Source organism: Centruroides vittatus, unplaced genomic scaffold (genome assembly GCF_030686945.1).
Source record: "Centruroides vittatus isolate TY-2023 unplaced genomic scaffold, ASM3068694v2 contig_680, whole genome shotgun sequence".
NCBI classification, from domain to species: Eukaryota; Metazoa; Arthropoda; class Arachnida; order Scorpiones; family Buthidae; genus Centruroides; species Centruroides vittatus.
Genome location: NW_027122427.1, coordinates 1,704,829 through 1,719,776, shown reverse-complemented (window position 1 = coordinate 1,719,776; position 14,948 = coordinate 1,704,829). Strand labels below are relative to the sequence as shown.

Sequence of the window (14,948 nt, the reverse complement as noted above, 5' to 3'; positions counted from 1 at the left end):
TCTATGAGTAAATTCATCTTTATCAACCAACATATAATATTAAGTACAATAAGACTAAAAGACACTACAACTAAAATTAGTGAAAATTCTGATTCTATGAACTCTGATATTAAAAGGACATACTAGAACAATTAAAAAATGTTCTTAATATATGTAACTTATATGTTTGGGGCATTCTAGTTCTGATGATAATAAATGACTGCTAACAATATCTGTTGTTACAATTAGCAGATTATATTTACTAGTTAAGTAATTCTAAATAAGATCAAACATTTGATTATGTTGATGCTATTAAATGTTGGTGGTTAAAAACTAATGCAAACAGAACATCAAAATTCTGACAGAAACTTTGAATTGTACGTAAATTTATAACAAATTTAAATTATGACAATTACAAGTTTAATTTATGAAAGTCAAATTAAATTAGTAATTCTAAATGATTAAATGTATCTTTAATGGAGCTTTTCATTCTATTTTATATTAATACATATTGTATAATTAATAATGTATACAATTTACAAAAACTAACTAACTATACTTTCATATCATGGTAGAATATCATCAGATAGCAATTAGGTTTAAAATATTAAAAATTGGAGAGACAATCTGTTGAAACAGGGATCGCCATTTATTTAATTCTACCATTGAATTGAATTAGTCTATAGATCTTTGAAGCTGAAAATCTACAACTGCAGCACTTGCTTCTAGTGGATATAAAGCTTTACAATTCCCAAGTTGTTAGGATGTAAAATGAAAGACATCTGCAGCATCACCAGTTCTAATTTTAAAACTTTTGTTTTACTTGAATATATTTTTTTCATTGTTTTTAAAGGAAAGTTTTTAATTTTGATAGCCAAGTAGCCTATAAAAAAAATAGTCAGCAAACATCGTATTCCAGAACAGTGGAAATAAATGGTGATTCCTGTTTCAACAAACTGTGTTTTCAATTTTTAATATATTGTACTTTAATATTTTTAGATTATGTATAATATTTTGCTAATAAAAATTATTACTATACATGTATCTGTAAATATAGGAAAAAGAAGTGAAATATTACATTAAGTTTAGAGATTAGTAACAAAATAATGAAAATTAATCATCAAAGAATACATCTACACGTTTGTTCAAAAGTAACACACCAGAAGATAATTCCACACACAACATTCCTGGAAACACCTTAGGGGTGTTGTCAGAAATAATATGTAATTTACAGTGTAAATCAGGGGTCACCAAACTACAGCCCACAGGCTAGATAAGGCCCACTGAATTGTGATACAAATGAGCTAAAATATAATTATTTATATGGAAATAGGATAGATTGTAGATAAATTTACTACGTAGAAAAAATTAAAATAAGTGAAAATAAAAATGCCAAAATTGGTCCAATCTGATTTTTGCATCTGACGGTAATATAATTTTTAGGAAAATCAGTGAAATAAAAATTCAGAGACTTTTTGCAACTTTGGATATCAGAATGCTTGTGTAAGTATCCGCAATGAAGTTTTTAAGAAAAGTGATTATGAGCTTGCTGTTCGATCGTGCTTGTGTATTGGTAAATAAATATGTTGGTTATCTTTACTTTTTGTGTATTTGGTGTACTGTATTGAACAAAATAGTTATGCGACCTGCACTCGTCATTCTTTCAGTTATCTGGCCCACTGTGAAAAAAGTTTGGTGATACCTGGTGTAAATCATTGCAACGTGTAATCATCAAGATATGCTATACAGTTAATTATTGTGTATTTAATTAATGTTTAACTTGTAAACTAAGAAACTATAGTATTTAATCATTTTATTACAGTATGCCACAAACTAATATTAGTTTGTGTAAAGTATTTTTTGCATGCATTAACTTTTTGAAGTGTGTTGGAGAAATGAGTGATATGAATCTCAAACCAAAAACCAGTAGAAATTACCAGAGATGAAATTTGGCTGTTACAATACAACCTTGAGACTAGGAAACATCAAACAGTGGAAAAAGATGTAGTGACATCACAAAAAGTCCAAACAACAAAATCAAAAGATTATGTTCTGTTTCTTAAGCTCTGTTGCATATAAGAAATTTATTCCATGTAATCAAACAGTCAATAGTTTTATCTCCATATGTCTTCAGATCTTTTAAAAGCATGTGCCCATTGGATCCACCGTGAAATAAAGAAAAATGGTTCCATCATAACAATGTGCTAATCATTCTTCAATCACTGTGTGAAAGATAGATTTTAGTCCAAATACAAATCTCAGTACTTCAACACCCACTGTACAAGTCTGATTTCTGCAATTTTTCCTCCCCAAAATGAAAGAGCAACATTTTGGATTAATGAAGAATATCAAAAACATGTGAGAGAGATGCTGAGAGCTAAAAGAAGAGAATTTCTGTAAATGTTTTAAAGGCTGGCAGGAAAGATTTCATAAATATGTTATGTTGAAAAGATGCTACTGTAACAGTAAAATTTTGTGAATATTTAATTAATAAAGTATTTATAACAAAATCCTCATTATTATTAATGTTAATTAACATTTATTAGAAATACAAAAAATTTTAAGAAGTTAAAATAAATTATCTTGAATAAAAGTAGTCTACAATCAAACTGTTTTGTAAACTATAGCTTATTTATGTAATCAAAACATTTCTTTCTTAAGCAAATAAATTATAAATAAGAATTACCTCTGTTGCAAACTCTAAATAACAATAACCTTTAGAACGACCTCTGTAATCTCGAACAAGTCTTAAATCAGTAATGTCACCCATCTATTAAAATTAAAGAATTTAAAAATACATTTTAAATAAAAAAAATTTAACTAAAATATTTATATTTCTGATGATTATTATAATAATTTAAGGAACAAAACATCACCTTACTAAATACTTCTCGAATTTGTTCTTCATCTATATCATAAGATAGGTTACTTAAAAATATTGTTCGTTCATCTTTTTTAGGATCATGATGAACTGTTTCTCCATGTAATTTTTGTTCTGTCTCCACTAAAGTATATAAAAATTATATTAATGCAGAATTAATTTATGACAAAAAAAATAATCTGACAAGAGCTAAAACCAAATTACTTCAATAAAAAAAAATGACATAAACAAATTTTTTTTAATATTACATTTTTGTCTTTTTCTTTCTGGTTCCATTTCAACTTCTTCTTCTTGTTTAATAGGACTTTTATTTTGTGAACCTTTCATTCCAGGCACTGGTGGAATTTTAAAACCTTCAGAATCAACTTTAACTGTACTTTCAGCTGTTTCTTCTAATTCTGAAGTATTCGGTTTCTGAAACTATAAAATAATTTATAAATATGCTAAAGTTCTTTAATATTTTATTAAGCTTAAAATATCTTCCGAAGAAAAATGTAACAAATTTACAAAAGTATAATATATTCTTTTTCCCAATCGGATTAATTGCTTGAGATTATTGAATAATTGTAATTTTGTAAATTGTGCTAATAATCAATTTTATTGTTGTAAAAACTGAATTTCAAATCTGTAATATTTGAGTTTTATGCTAATTATAGTTGTTAAAATTATAATTTTTGTGTTTTAATCAGAAAGTCTGCTACTAGAATTTATAGTTTAATAAAGTTTTTTGGTATTTTACAAACCTTGGGGTCTTATTTTTGTATTTTGATTTTGCAAGAATATTTTATCTAATTATTTTATTTATTTCTTTCTTTCTAAAGTCAATTCAAATGTTAGGCTAAAATAATATAAATACCTTTCTTTTTAAATTTTCTTTTCCTAATATTTGTTGTGCTTTTGCTGCAGCTTTAGCTGCTTTCTTTTCTGCTCTAGCTGCTTTCTTTTCAGCTTTGGCTATTTTCTTTTGCTCTTCTTCTATTCTTTGTAATTCTTGTTCTTTCTCGGCTCTCTTTAAAAAAAGCAAATAATTTTCTAAAATTTCAAATTCAATCTAAATAATCAAAATTGAAAAAATAAACTAACTAATGAAATATCTTAAACTATGACTTAATGCAATATTATTTGTTTTAAGTTTCTTTAAAATACCAAGATTATTGACTAACATATGTAATTACTGTCAAACTCCATTTACAGGTATCCTTCAGAATGTAACTGTCGTGTATAACGTGCCAATTATGTTCTGAAAAAATGCCGTGTTATGAGAATCTGTTCTATACAAAACAAAGAACTAGTGCAAAGCAGAGTTAGGTTCCAAAAGTTAACAAAAGTTAACAATTCTTTTGTGTTACTTGTAAGCAGAGTTTAAAATCTGCTATTCATTAGCACCCCTCCCCATTAACTCCACATCTGCGATGGTCAAGAATTCGGAGAACTGAGGGGTCACGAAGGGGAAGGAAAAGCTTGGACAGGGGAGAGAGGAGAGAAAGGTCACCACTTTTTAGACCGGACATGTGTGTAACAGACGTTGAAGTCATCTGTTCTTGTGATCGCCTTACTTTTTAGTTTAATTATTATATTATTAAATTTTGTAATATTACAAATTGGCGCAGTCGACAGGATTTCAGTACACAGCTGTATTTATATAGTAGAATCATGCTTTTTAAATTTTTGGTTCAGAAGACCGAAGACTCCTACATTATCTCCCAATATCAACTAGAAGGGGAAGACGAATGGACAGAAATCGACCAAGAATTTCAAGGAATCGAAAATCATCCCGCAATTTCGACCTCGTCGGTTTTTCAAACTGCTATCCGGACGATGACGAATTATAGAACACTGTCTATTTCATTATCGGAGACAGAAGGTGAGCTCTATCTTAACAAAACTTTAATACGATCGGTCGCCTCGGACAGTTCGTCTGACCCGAAGTCGGATGTGTTGGCGCAAATGGTTCAGTTGCAAAAGCTGTACATGAGCCAACAAGCCGAGACGTTGAAGATTATGAACTCTTTTCGGCAAACCATCGAAAAAATGTCATTAAATTCATCTCGCAATACGATCAACATAGAAAAATATGATGGAAAATCGGAGGAAGCGCGTGTTTGGATAATTTCATATGAACACGCATGTGCATCTCACAATTGGATTACAGACGAACAAAAGATTCCTAACCTTCGAAATTATTTGGAAGGAATTGCCGTGAAATGGTACAATTCTCGAGTATTAGATAAGGTCGGTGATAATTGGGAGGAATGGAAAAACTCTTTTCTTAGTGCGTTCGGACAGAATCGGATCCAACTTTCCATATTAGCAGATATGTGAGAATATCGTGGTGGTTCACTATTGGAATATTATTTTGAAAAACAACAGCATATTCAACTTGCATATCCGGATATTGGGGAACAAAGCTTTATCACCATGGTAATACCTGGACTACCGGCAGATATGCAAGCTATTCTTCTTCAACACAATTTAAACGACAAAGAAAACTTACGTGTCGGATTGAGCAAATTGGTACCTACAAAAAACTCTGTACCAAGGAAAATTGAAAAAAGGAATAATATTCATGATAACCGAAGTTTTACCTCCGTGAATGAAATTGATAATGGTCCAAAAAACGAGTAAGGAAGGGTTTACTGATCCCTCAGACAAAATCGGATCATTGTCTAGTCACAGATCATAATGATCCCCGCGTGAAATCGAGGCCAGTCCACCAAATCGACAAACACAAGTGGCAAAAGACCAAGAATGGCCGGTTGATTGTCCCGAAAAATATTTAAAACAGCATTATGAAGCGGTATCATAATGATCCGGACAGTGGGGGTCGTGATGGGTTTTGGAGGACTTATTACAAGTTAAGGGCACGGTTCTGGTGGCCTAACATGAGACAAAGTATCCAACGTTACGTGCAGACCTGTATGTCAATCCGTCAAGTTTAAATACCGACCTCGTCAAGACCAACTCTATTTGCCCCCACAATCGAAAATACCCTTCAATACAGTACACATTGATTTTGCGGATCTTCAGAAACGCAGTGAAGGGGTAAGAATGACTAAATCATTTCTAGTGGTCATAGACGAAGCTACACGGATAACTTATGCTAAAGCTATGAAGGAGGATGTGCGTAGTGTCATCCGTTATTTGGATAATTTACCATTATTCAATAATGTAACTACTATCATCAGCGATTGCGGATCTACCTTTAAATCGGACAGTTTCAAGCAATGGGCCAGAGACAGGAATATCACATTAAAAACCACATCACCTTATCATGCTGCCGGGAACGGAGTGTGTGAGAGAAAGATACGGGATCTCAAGAAATTCCTTAATTGTTATCCAGATTTCAAAGGTGGGTGGAAAAATTGCTTGGATGCTGCAGTTTGCCACGAAAACCGAAGCTACAACTCTTTTTTAGGTTGCTCTCCATTATTCAAATGGCAACGAACAGTTGTTAAGCTGGAGGCTGACAGCGAATTCGGAATTATAGATTTACAATCGTATGAAAAGGAGCGAACCAAAGAACAACAAAAGAAATATAGAGAATCTATCAGAAAATATTATGATAGGAAGCATGCAGGACCATTGGTAAATATTAAAGTTGGATCCTGGATTTTAGTTCAGAGTGGTATGAGGGGAAAACATCCGAACATTAAAGGACCGTATCGTATCGATAAAATAATATACTACGACAACATTCCTAAAAATGTGATGTATAGAACGGAAAATGGAACTAAAAAGATAGCTCACCTTACCAATATAAAATTGTATCATCGCAGGGGTGATGACAAGGCTAAGAAGGGGGGTGTATGCAGAGTTTAAAATCTGCTATTCATTAGCATCCCTCCCCATTAACTCCACATCTGCGATGGTCAAGAATTTGGAGAACTGAGGGGTCACGAAGAGGAAGGAAAAGCTTGGACAGGGGAGAGAGGAGAGAAAGGTCACCACTTTTTAGACCGGACATGTGTGTAACAGACGTTGAAGTCATCTGTTCTTGTGATCGCCTTACTTTTTAGTTTAATTATTATATTATTAAATTTTGTAATATTACATTACTAAAAGAAATATTTTTATTAAAGCAATCAATACTTTATTTTCAATCAATAATTAACTAACAATATAATTAAAAGTACTAGCAAGAAGTATATTTTAATCTTTAGTTTTTTAAGTTGCTTTTTCCTGTTTATTGATATTTTATAACACTACAAGACAGCTTTCTACTAATCAATACTAAAATGATTTTACTAATACCAATGAAATGGGAGTTAGCTAACATATAAATACATAAATTTATATTTCTTTAAATTTTTCTAATTTTTAAGTAAATAATGATAAATTATAATATAATAATTTTTATTGGTTGAAATGTTTTCTTAGAACTTAAAACAGTCAAACTTCACCTATAATAAACTGCATATGGGAAATACACATAATTTCCCACAATTCATTAAATGGAAAATTCATTAGTAGTAAAAAAAAACTGCAGTGTACTTGTAATAATGTTTTTTTCTCTATGAACATATCCTTGTTCTCAAATTAATAACAAAATAAAGTACTATACTTGCATTTTAAACAAACAAAATTTAACCACGCAATATTTTATTACTGAAATTGAGAAAAAATGTTATAACTGAAATAATATACAGTATGTTGAACAATAATTAATAATTTTCACTTGTTTTTTTCCCCCCTTTTTTTTTACCAATGTCTCTTTTCCTTTAAACAAATAATTCTAACTTTATTTAAAAAATCAAATGTTTCATCCGAAACATTTTCAAGTCACTATTTGAAACTACTCTCAGATACAGTCATTTCAATGTCCTTAGAAGTAAAGAACAGTATTCTAAAGATATTTTACTGTATTCTAATGGCCATCTAATGTTGATACAAAAAATATGAATTTTTTAAATTTCATTTAAAAAATTTACTACATAGAAATTAAACTTCAAACAAGAATACTTTCAAAAAGATCAGTAAAACAAAAAGTAAACTTTATGAAAGAATAAACTGAGCATATGAAGTAGTTGAATCAATTAGTAAATAATGAATAAATGAAATAATAATATATCTCAGATACTGAAATACACTAACATGTTAAAAAAATAGAAATACCCTCCATACTCTGTAGTATCACCTACAACTATTGCAAATTTTGAGCTATCAGTTTATGCTAATTTTATAACAAACTATATAAGCAAGAGTGAATTTCCTAATCAAGATAGATTAAAACAAAATGACAAATTATTTTGATTATAGATGTATAGTAAGTGCAAATCAGATGGGCTACTCTATTTCCAAGGTGACTGCCGCATTTGGATCTTTCCCTTGCAACTGTGTCGAAGGTTTACAACAACTACATGATAGCTGAAAAAATCATCACATGTGATACCTACAGTGAAAAACTACACATTGATGTTTGAGGTCTTTGTTGTCTGTCACAGATTATAATCAACAACCATCAGGCCACGTTATGCCATATCATAGCCAATTTTAATGCTTGTGAACCTGTGGCCATCAGTCAACTTTCTGTGCAAAAGTCTATAAGCCATGTTGGGATTTGGCAGTTGTTACCTACTTATCTGTTCCTGGCTAACAGCTTGTCATCATGCTATAAGGCTATCCCGCATTAGAGAATATTGCCACTGGAATTTAAAGATTGTCATAGAGTTGTCTGTCAGATGAGTCCAAATTTTATCTGTTTAATGCTAATGGATTGATAAACATCTGGAGAAAAGCTCATGAAACCATATCCCTATCATACCAAATGAAGATTATGCAAACTAGCAGTAGTGATATTCTAGTATGGGGTATCATTAGTTTGGCAAATACTGGTGTGTCTGAATACTATATTCACTGAATATAGCAACCATGACATCCTTGCATATGATTCTATATAGCAATGATTCTTTTTCAATAAGATAATGAACCTCCACACAGATCACAGGTTCAGATATGGCTAGAGAAACATTCAAGAGACTTCAGTATCACCATCCTTCTCCTAGATACCCTGACCTGAACCCCATCAAACATTTCCAAAATGCTAGAAGAGCCATCCCCAAAAATACATCTCTTCTGCTCTCACCAGTGGCCAAATGGATAAAACCACTGAACAAAGATAATTAGTTCTGGATTTGCATCTGATCAATGGACAGGCAATGTGGAGTTTTTCACATGTCTAACACCTAAATATCATATAGAAAGTCTTCCTGGGAAACAGCTTCTCACTTGGCAGATTGCCATGTGTTGCATTTCCATATCCTATTAAACCAAACCATTTCCCATGCTAATGTTGGAAAATTATAGTTTGCAATTTGAGATAGCATGGATTGCTGTATTTCCACAGCAGTATCAATATTTTGTGGATTCTCTTTCAGCATGTGTCAATGCAATTAGACTGATATTTCTATTTTTCTGGCATGTTGGTGTATAGGTTACATTTAAAACTGTAAAAAAATGTTATTAAATTTTAATTATATATATATAATACCTTTTGTCTTCTTTCATTAATTCTTTTCATTTGTGAATTATATTTGTCTGTAGCAATATCTAATGTTTCTATCGTACCTAGAAATACAAGGAAAAAAATGTATTTTCAAATATATTATACTATTTTTAAGCTGTGGCAAAAGCAGGGCTGCAGAGTCAGAGTCAGAATTAACTTTGGGAGTCAGTTCATTTTAATCGAATCTAACTCCACCACGAGTCAATATAAACATAAACTTATATTTAAATATAAGTATAGAAAGTAGCCTGATGATTCAGATGATAGTGGTAGAACATCTTACAGTATCACTTACCACTTTTAATAAATTAACTATTATTAGTAGATATTGAGCTTTTATGAAGAAATCAAAATTGAGAGGAGAGAGTCAGTAGTTTTGTATACCAAATCCACAGCCCCAAGTAAAAGTGACAAAAATAATGTTACTATACAATGCTCAACCCAAAATGGCATCTGTTCCTTAAATAGATGTCATTCTGAGTCATATAAATAATACCGTATTTTACGAACTATAAAATGCACTTTTTTCTTCGAAAAATTGCCTCCAAAATTCAGGTGCGTCTTACAGGCATTTTTTTAAAAAAATTGCTTAAAAATTAAGGTGCGTCTTATAGTCTGTAAAATACAGTAATTCTTAATAACAACACTTTTATTTCCTTTTCCTATATTATTTTAAATTATAAAATAATTAGTCATTTGCATTGGCATTAAATTAAAAACTTTGATCTTTAAATCATAAAACTGAATTCTATTGATATATTTAATTACATATAAAGCTTCTTAAAACTTACCGTAAGTAAATATAAATAGCATATTGAATTTTTTTACTTATAATTTCAAATTCAGAATAGCAATATTTTCTTCATAATTTAATATAGTGTTTAAAATAAAAATAGCCTATCCATTCTATCAATAATTCATATTAAAAATGTAAAAAAATTTGGTTGCATGACAATCAAGTGGGAGCAACAATAATTTATGATATAGTAGTTCAAAAATGATCAAATTTTAAACATTTTTTATAATATATATTTTTCATATCAGTATCTTTCAAAAGAGAATTATTTGATATTATGTACTAATTTATAATTTTTGTTCTTTTTATTTTACATTTATTCTTACATACATTGTTTTGTTGTATAAAAATGGTTATGCGAATTATAATTCCAAAACCCATTTTCAAATTTTAATTATTTTATTGGGTAATTTCAATGTCAACTCTAAATTTAATTTTATTTTAAACAAACTTCCTAACTTTTCATTAACAAGCACATTCTTCTTAAGAAACTTTACACACAAAAATTTACCATTTTCTATTTGTTGATACGAGGACTTAAATGAAGCAAGTTTCTTCCTAATTTGGGCTTCTCAAGTTTGGGCAATTCCCTTGAGACTCAGACACCCATTTCATCATTAAAAACTATTGATCAAAAAATGTGAACTTGTTTATTTCCTACAATTCGCAAAATCTTTTAGACTTAAAAGTAACAAAACTAGTTTTATAGTTTTTCTACAACTTACAAAAATGTTTACTATTATGAAACTCTTTAGTGTATTATTAGCATTTTAATATTTCTTATCATAATTATACATCTTTGCCCACGATTATTTTAGTTAATTCAATAATGAATTTTAAGGCAATACAAACTATGTTTGAGTCCTTTATCCTAATTTCTCATCCTTTATTCTAACCAGGAACTATAAAACAGCAGGCAAATAATAATTTATATAATAATAAGTTTAAATAATTTTTTTGAATTTCTAGAGGAGGGCAGCTGCCCCCTCGGCGACGCCTTTGTGTGTGTCTATGTATTAAATCATCATCATCAGTTCAATACTGATATTCCAATAACACTTCTAAAAATAACAGACAAAATACTATCAAACGATTCACAAACACAATTTAAAAACGATCTCAATGCCGACCTGTTTTTGTAGGCTACGGCGTCTACAAACATTAAAAATCTTTGATGACAGCATTCTTGTTATATAATCGCATTTTCTACTGAGAGTCCTCTGGTGGATAAGGCTATCCAGACATTATTTGCATAATTATACATATTGTGTTTGTGAATCATTTGATAGTATTTCATCTGTTATTTTAGAAGTGTTTTACTTCAAGTCACCTGCTGTTCTATAGTTCCTGGTTGGAATAAAGGATGAGAAATTAGGATAAAGAACTCAAGCATAGTTTGTATTGCCTTAAAATTCATTATTGAATTAATTATTTCTTATCATCTCTCAACTGTTCATTTATTAAATATCATGTGCCAGTTTTAAGAGTTTTAGTGAATTAAATCAGCTAAAGATTAATCCCAAAAATTTATATATATTTTGAATGTTTGTAAGAAAAATGTATGCCAAATATTCTTGGTCTCCTCAGAAAGTGTAAAAATATATATATTTTTTTTAATATTTCACAATAAAAAATAATATGTTTTTAGTTTCTATAAAATGAAACTTATTTTCTTTTCATATAATATTTTTAAATATCCCTAATATAAAATCACTTTTAAATAAAGACCTTGAGATATCAATAATTATATCAAAGGCCAATAGCATATTATTTAAAAAAAACCATCATTTACTGAAAGATATAATAAATGACTACTTGAAAAACACACATTATTGTTTCTATTTACATAAAATTCCACATATAAATGTTCTTACTTGAAAACTATTTAATATATTTATTTTTTGATTTGTAAGTTATTTAATTACTTGCCTTCTTCTCGCTCAAAATTCAACAGAGCTTCACCAACTACTTCTGGCCAATCACTCGCACTATGTAAACCCTTAAGCAAAATTTTTCGACAATGAATTTCATCTCCATAGGCTCTACATATTTTATACAAAAAATATCTTTTAAAAATTAACTTTGAATTTAAAATATTAAAAACTATAATTCATTATATATTGTATTTATATAATTAAATAATTTTCCATTTACAATAATTGTGCATATATAGAATTAATTACAGCTGAAAATAATTATTAAAATAATAATAATAATAATAATAATAATAATAACTCTCCCGTGGTCACCACCTGGTCGTGGTGGGAGAGCCCAGTAATTTTACTGATCCATAGGGCAATGCAGGCTGGAGCATAAGCTCCTGGTAGGGACACCCATGCCAGTAAGGTCTATGGGGAGAAATGAAGCTAAGAGTGACCACGCCCACATTCTGTGGAGATATTCATCATGGTAATAACTAGATCAAAGTGTGATACCGGCTCGGACGTCGCCCGGGTTAACAAGGTCCGCGTTCGTGGGTTAGGCAGAGGCTCACGTTCGAAAAATAGGCCACAGTCTCCCTTGGTTACCGGTGGCGAAAGCAGCACCGGCCCAAGCATGGCTACTGCAATGCCCTCAACAGATGTGAGGAACCAACCCAGCCTTGGTGTTTCTGTGGCAATGCATCCACAGACCACAAAGGCCGGAAAACCACGCCAACGGATGAAATGGACAGTAGAAATGAACGAGTTTATCATCCGTAATTATTACACCATCACAAAACTCGAAACAAACATGACAGCATACAGACAACAACTACACCATAGATTCACGCAACAGTATCCTCATCTCACTGTCACCGAACAAAGGGTTGTTGATCAAAAAAGAACAATTATACACAACAACCTTATTCCACAAACAACACTTGAACTTATCAAACAACAGGTTGCTGATCAAATACATCAACAGACAGAAACATCTAACATTAATGAAGATCATGTAACCTGTCAGGATAATCCAGCAACAAGCATTGATAATAACACACATACAACAATTACCACTAATGATACTACAGACACTTCCTCATCCATCACTGATAACATAGACTTGGATTTAGTTAATACGCTCTCACTTATATTTCAGGAAACACTCACTAAATATACAGGTACAGATCCCACACAACGACCACGAATACCAAAAATCAACACGTCAAAGAAAGTAGGAAAAACACTAAATTATGTAAACACTCACTTACTACCACACTACATTCATTCAATTTCTACACTCGCAGACATTCATACATTAGTTTATGCTGGGGCAGTCACAGTAGTGACACACCATGGACTGAAAGTACAATCACAGACAAATACACAGAAAACACAATTCTATCACAAGCCTGCCTGGCAGAGAAGAATAGAAACACAAATAAATGACATTAGACAGCAATTAGGCAGGCTAACACAATACACTAAAAACAACATAACACCCAAATTAAGGAAACAGCTCAAAAACATTTTCAAGAAAATAAAAACACACACAAAACATGAACATCACAACACACGCATTACAGAATACATTGATACACTAAAACAAAAACTTGCTGCCAAAGCACGTAGACTCAAACGATACAAAACATGTACACTACGAAAACAACAAAATAAATTATTTACAAACAATGAAAAACTCTTTTACAGACAAATTAATAACAAAGCAAACACTGATACACAGCACAGTGGCACACCAACAGAAGAAGAACTCACAACATATTGGTCTTCTCTTTGGTCCAGTGCTGTCATGCACAATGCTGAAGCAGGATGGATCGAGGAGGAGAACAAAAACTTACACAACATACCAACTATGCCCTGTGTTGAAATAAACATACATGATTTCCAATACACTGTTAACAGAACACACAACTGGAAGACACCTGGTGTAGACAACATTCACAATTTCTGGTACAAAAAGTTCACATCACTGCACCAGGAACTAGCTAAACACCTAACACACATCATCATCAATCCACAAGACATGCCAAATTTTCTTACTCAGGGCATCACCTACATGAAACCTAAAAACAACAATACCACAGACCCCACACAATACAGACCAATTACATGTCTTCCAACACTCTACAAATTATTGACATCCTGTATTGCAAACAAAATATACAAACATGTTCAAGAACACGACATTCTTAGGGAACAACAAAAAGGTTGCCGTAGAAATCACAGGGGATGCAAAGAACAGTTACTCATAGATTCAGTCATTCTACGGCAAGCACACAAACAACACAGAAACATACACATGGCATATATAGACTACAGAAAAGCATTCGACAGTGTTCCACACAGTTGGCTGCTACATATCCTACACATGTACAAAATACATCCATCACTCATTGCATTCTTTCAAAACACTATGCAGCACTGGAGAACAACACTATATCTCAGGGTTAGTAACACTTCCATACAAACAAACCAAATTTTTATTAGGCGAGGAATTTTTCAAGGAGATTCCTTGAGTCCTCTCTGGTTCTGCCTAGCCCTGAACCCATTATCCAACATGTTAAACGACACACAATACGGCTACAATATCAGGCATGAAAAACAGCACAGTATACACTGTCACATCTCATGTACTACATGGATGACATAAAACTTTATGCATCCACACAAAAACAACTTCATCAACTCCTACAAATCACACATTCATACACTAAGGACATACAAATGGAATTTGGCCTAGATAAATGCAAAACACTTCACACAGAAAAAGGAATCCTGAAGAAAGAAGATTTTGCATTTGGAAATGGAGACATTATTGAATCCATGGAAGAGGGCGAGTTCTACAAG

At 31.4% G+C, this 14,948-nt stretch overlaps 1 protein-coding gene across 1 annotated transcript in view; it reads right to left on the bottom strand.

The window, feature by feature from the left end:
• Positions 1-14,948, bottom strand: part of LOC136980153 (squamous cell carcinoma antigen recognized by T-cells 3-like) — a 69,352-nt gene that overhangs the window by 3,341 nt on the left and 51,063 nt on the right. Inside the window, 6 exon segments of the mRNA XM_067276201.1 lie at positions 2,666-2,749; positions 2,856-2,983; positions 3,109-3,280; positions 3,717-3,869; positions 9,348-9,424; positions 12,088-12,200. Of these exon segments, the coding sequence (XP_067132302.1) occupies positions 2,666-2,749; positions 2,856-2,983; positions 3,109-3,280; positions 3,717-3,869; positions 9,348-9,424; positions 12,088-12,200 (727 nt within the window).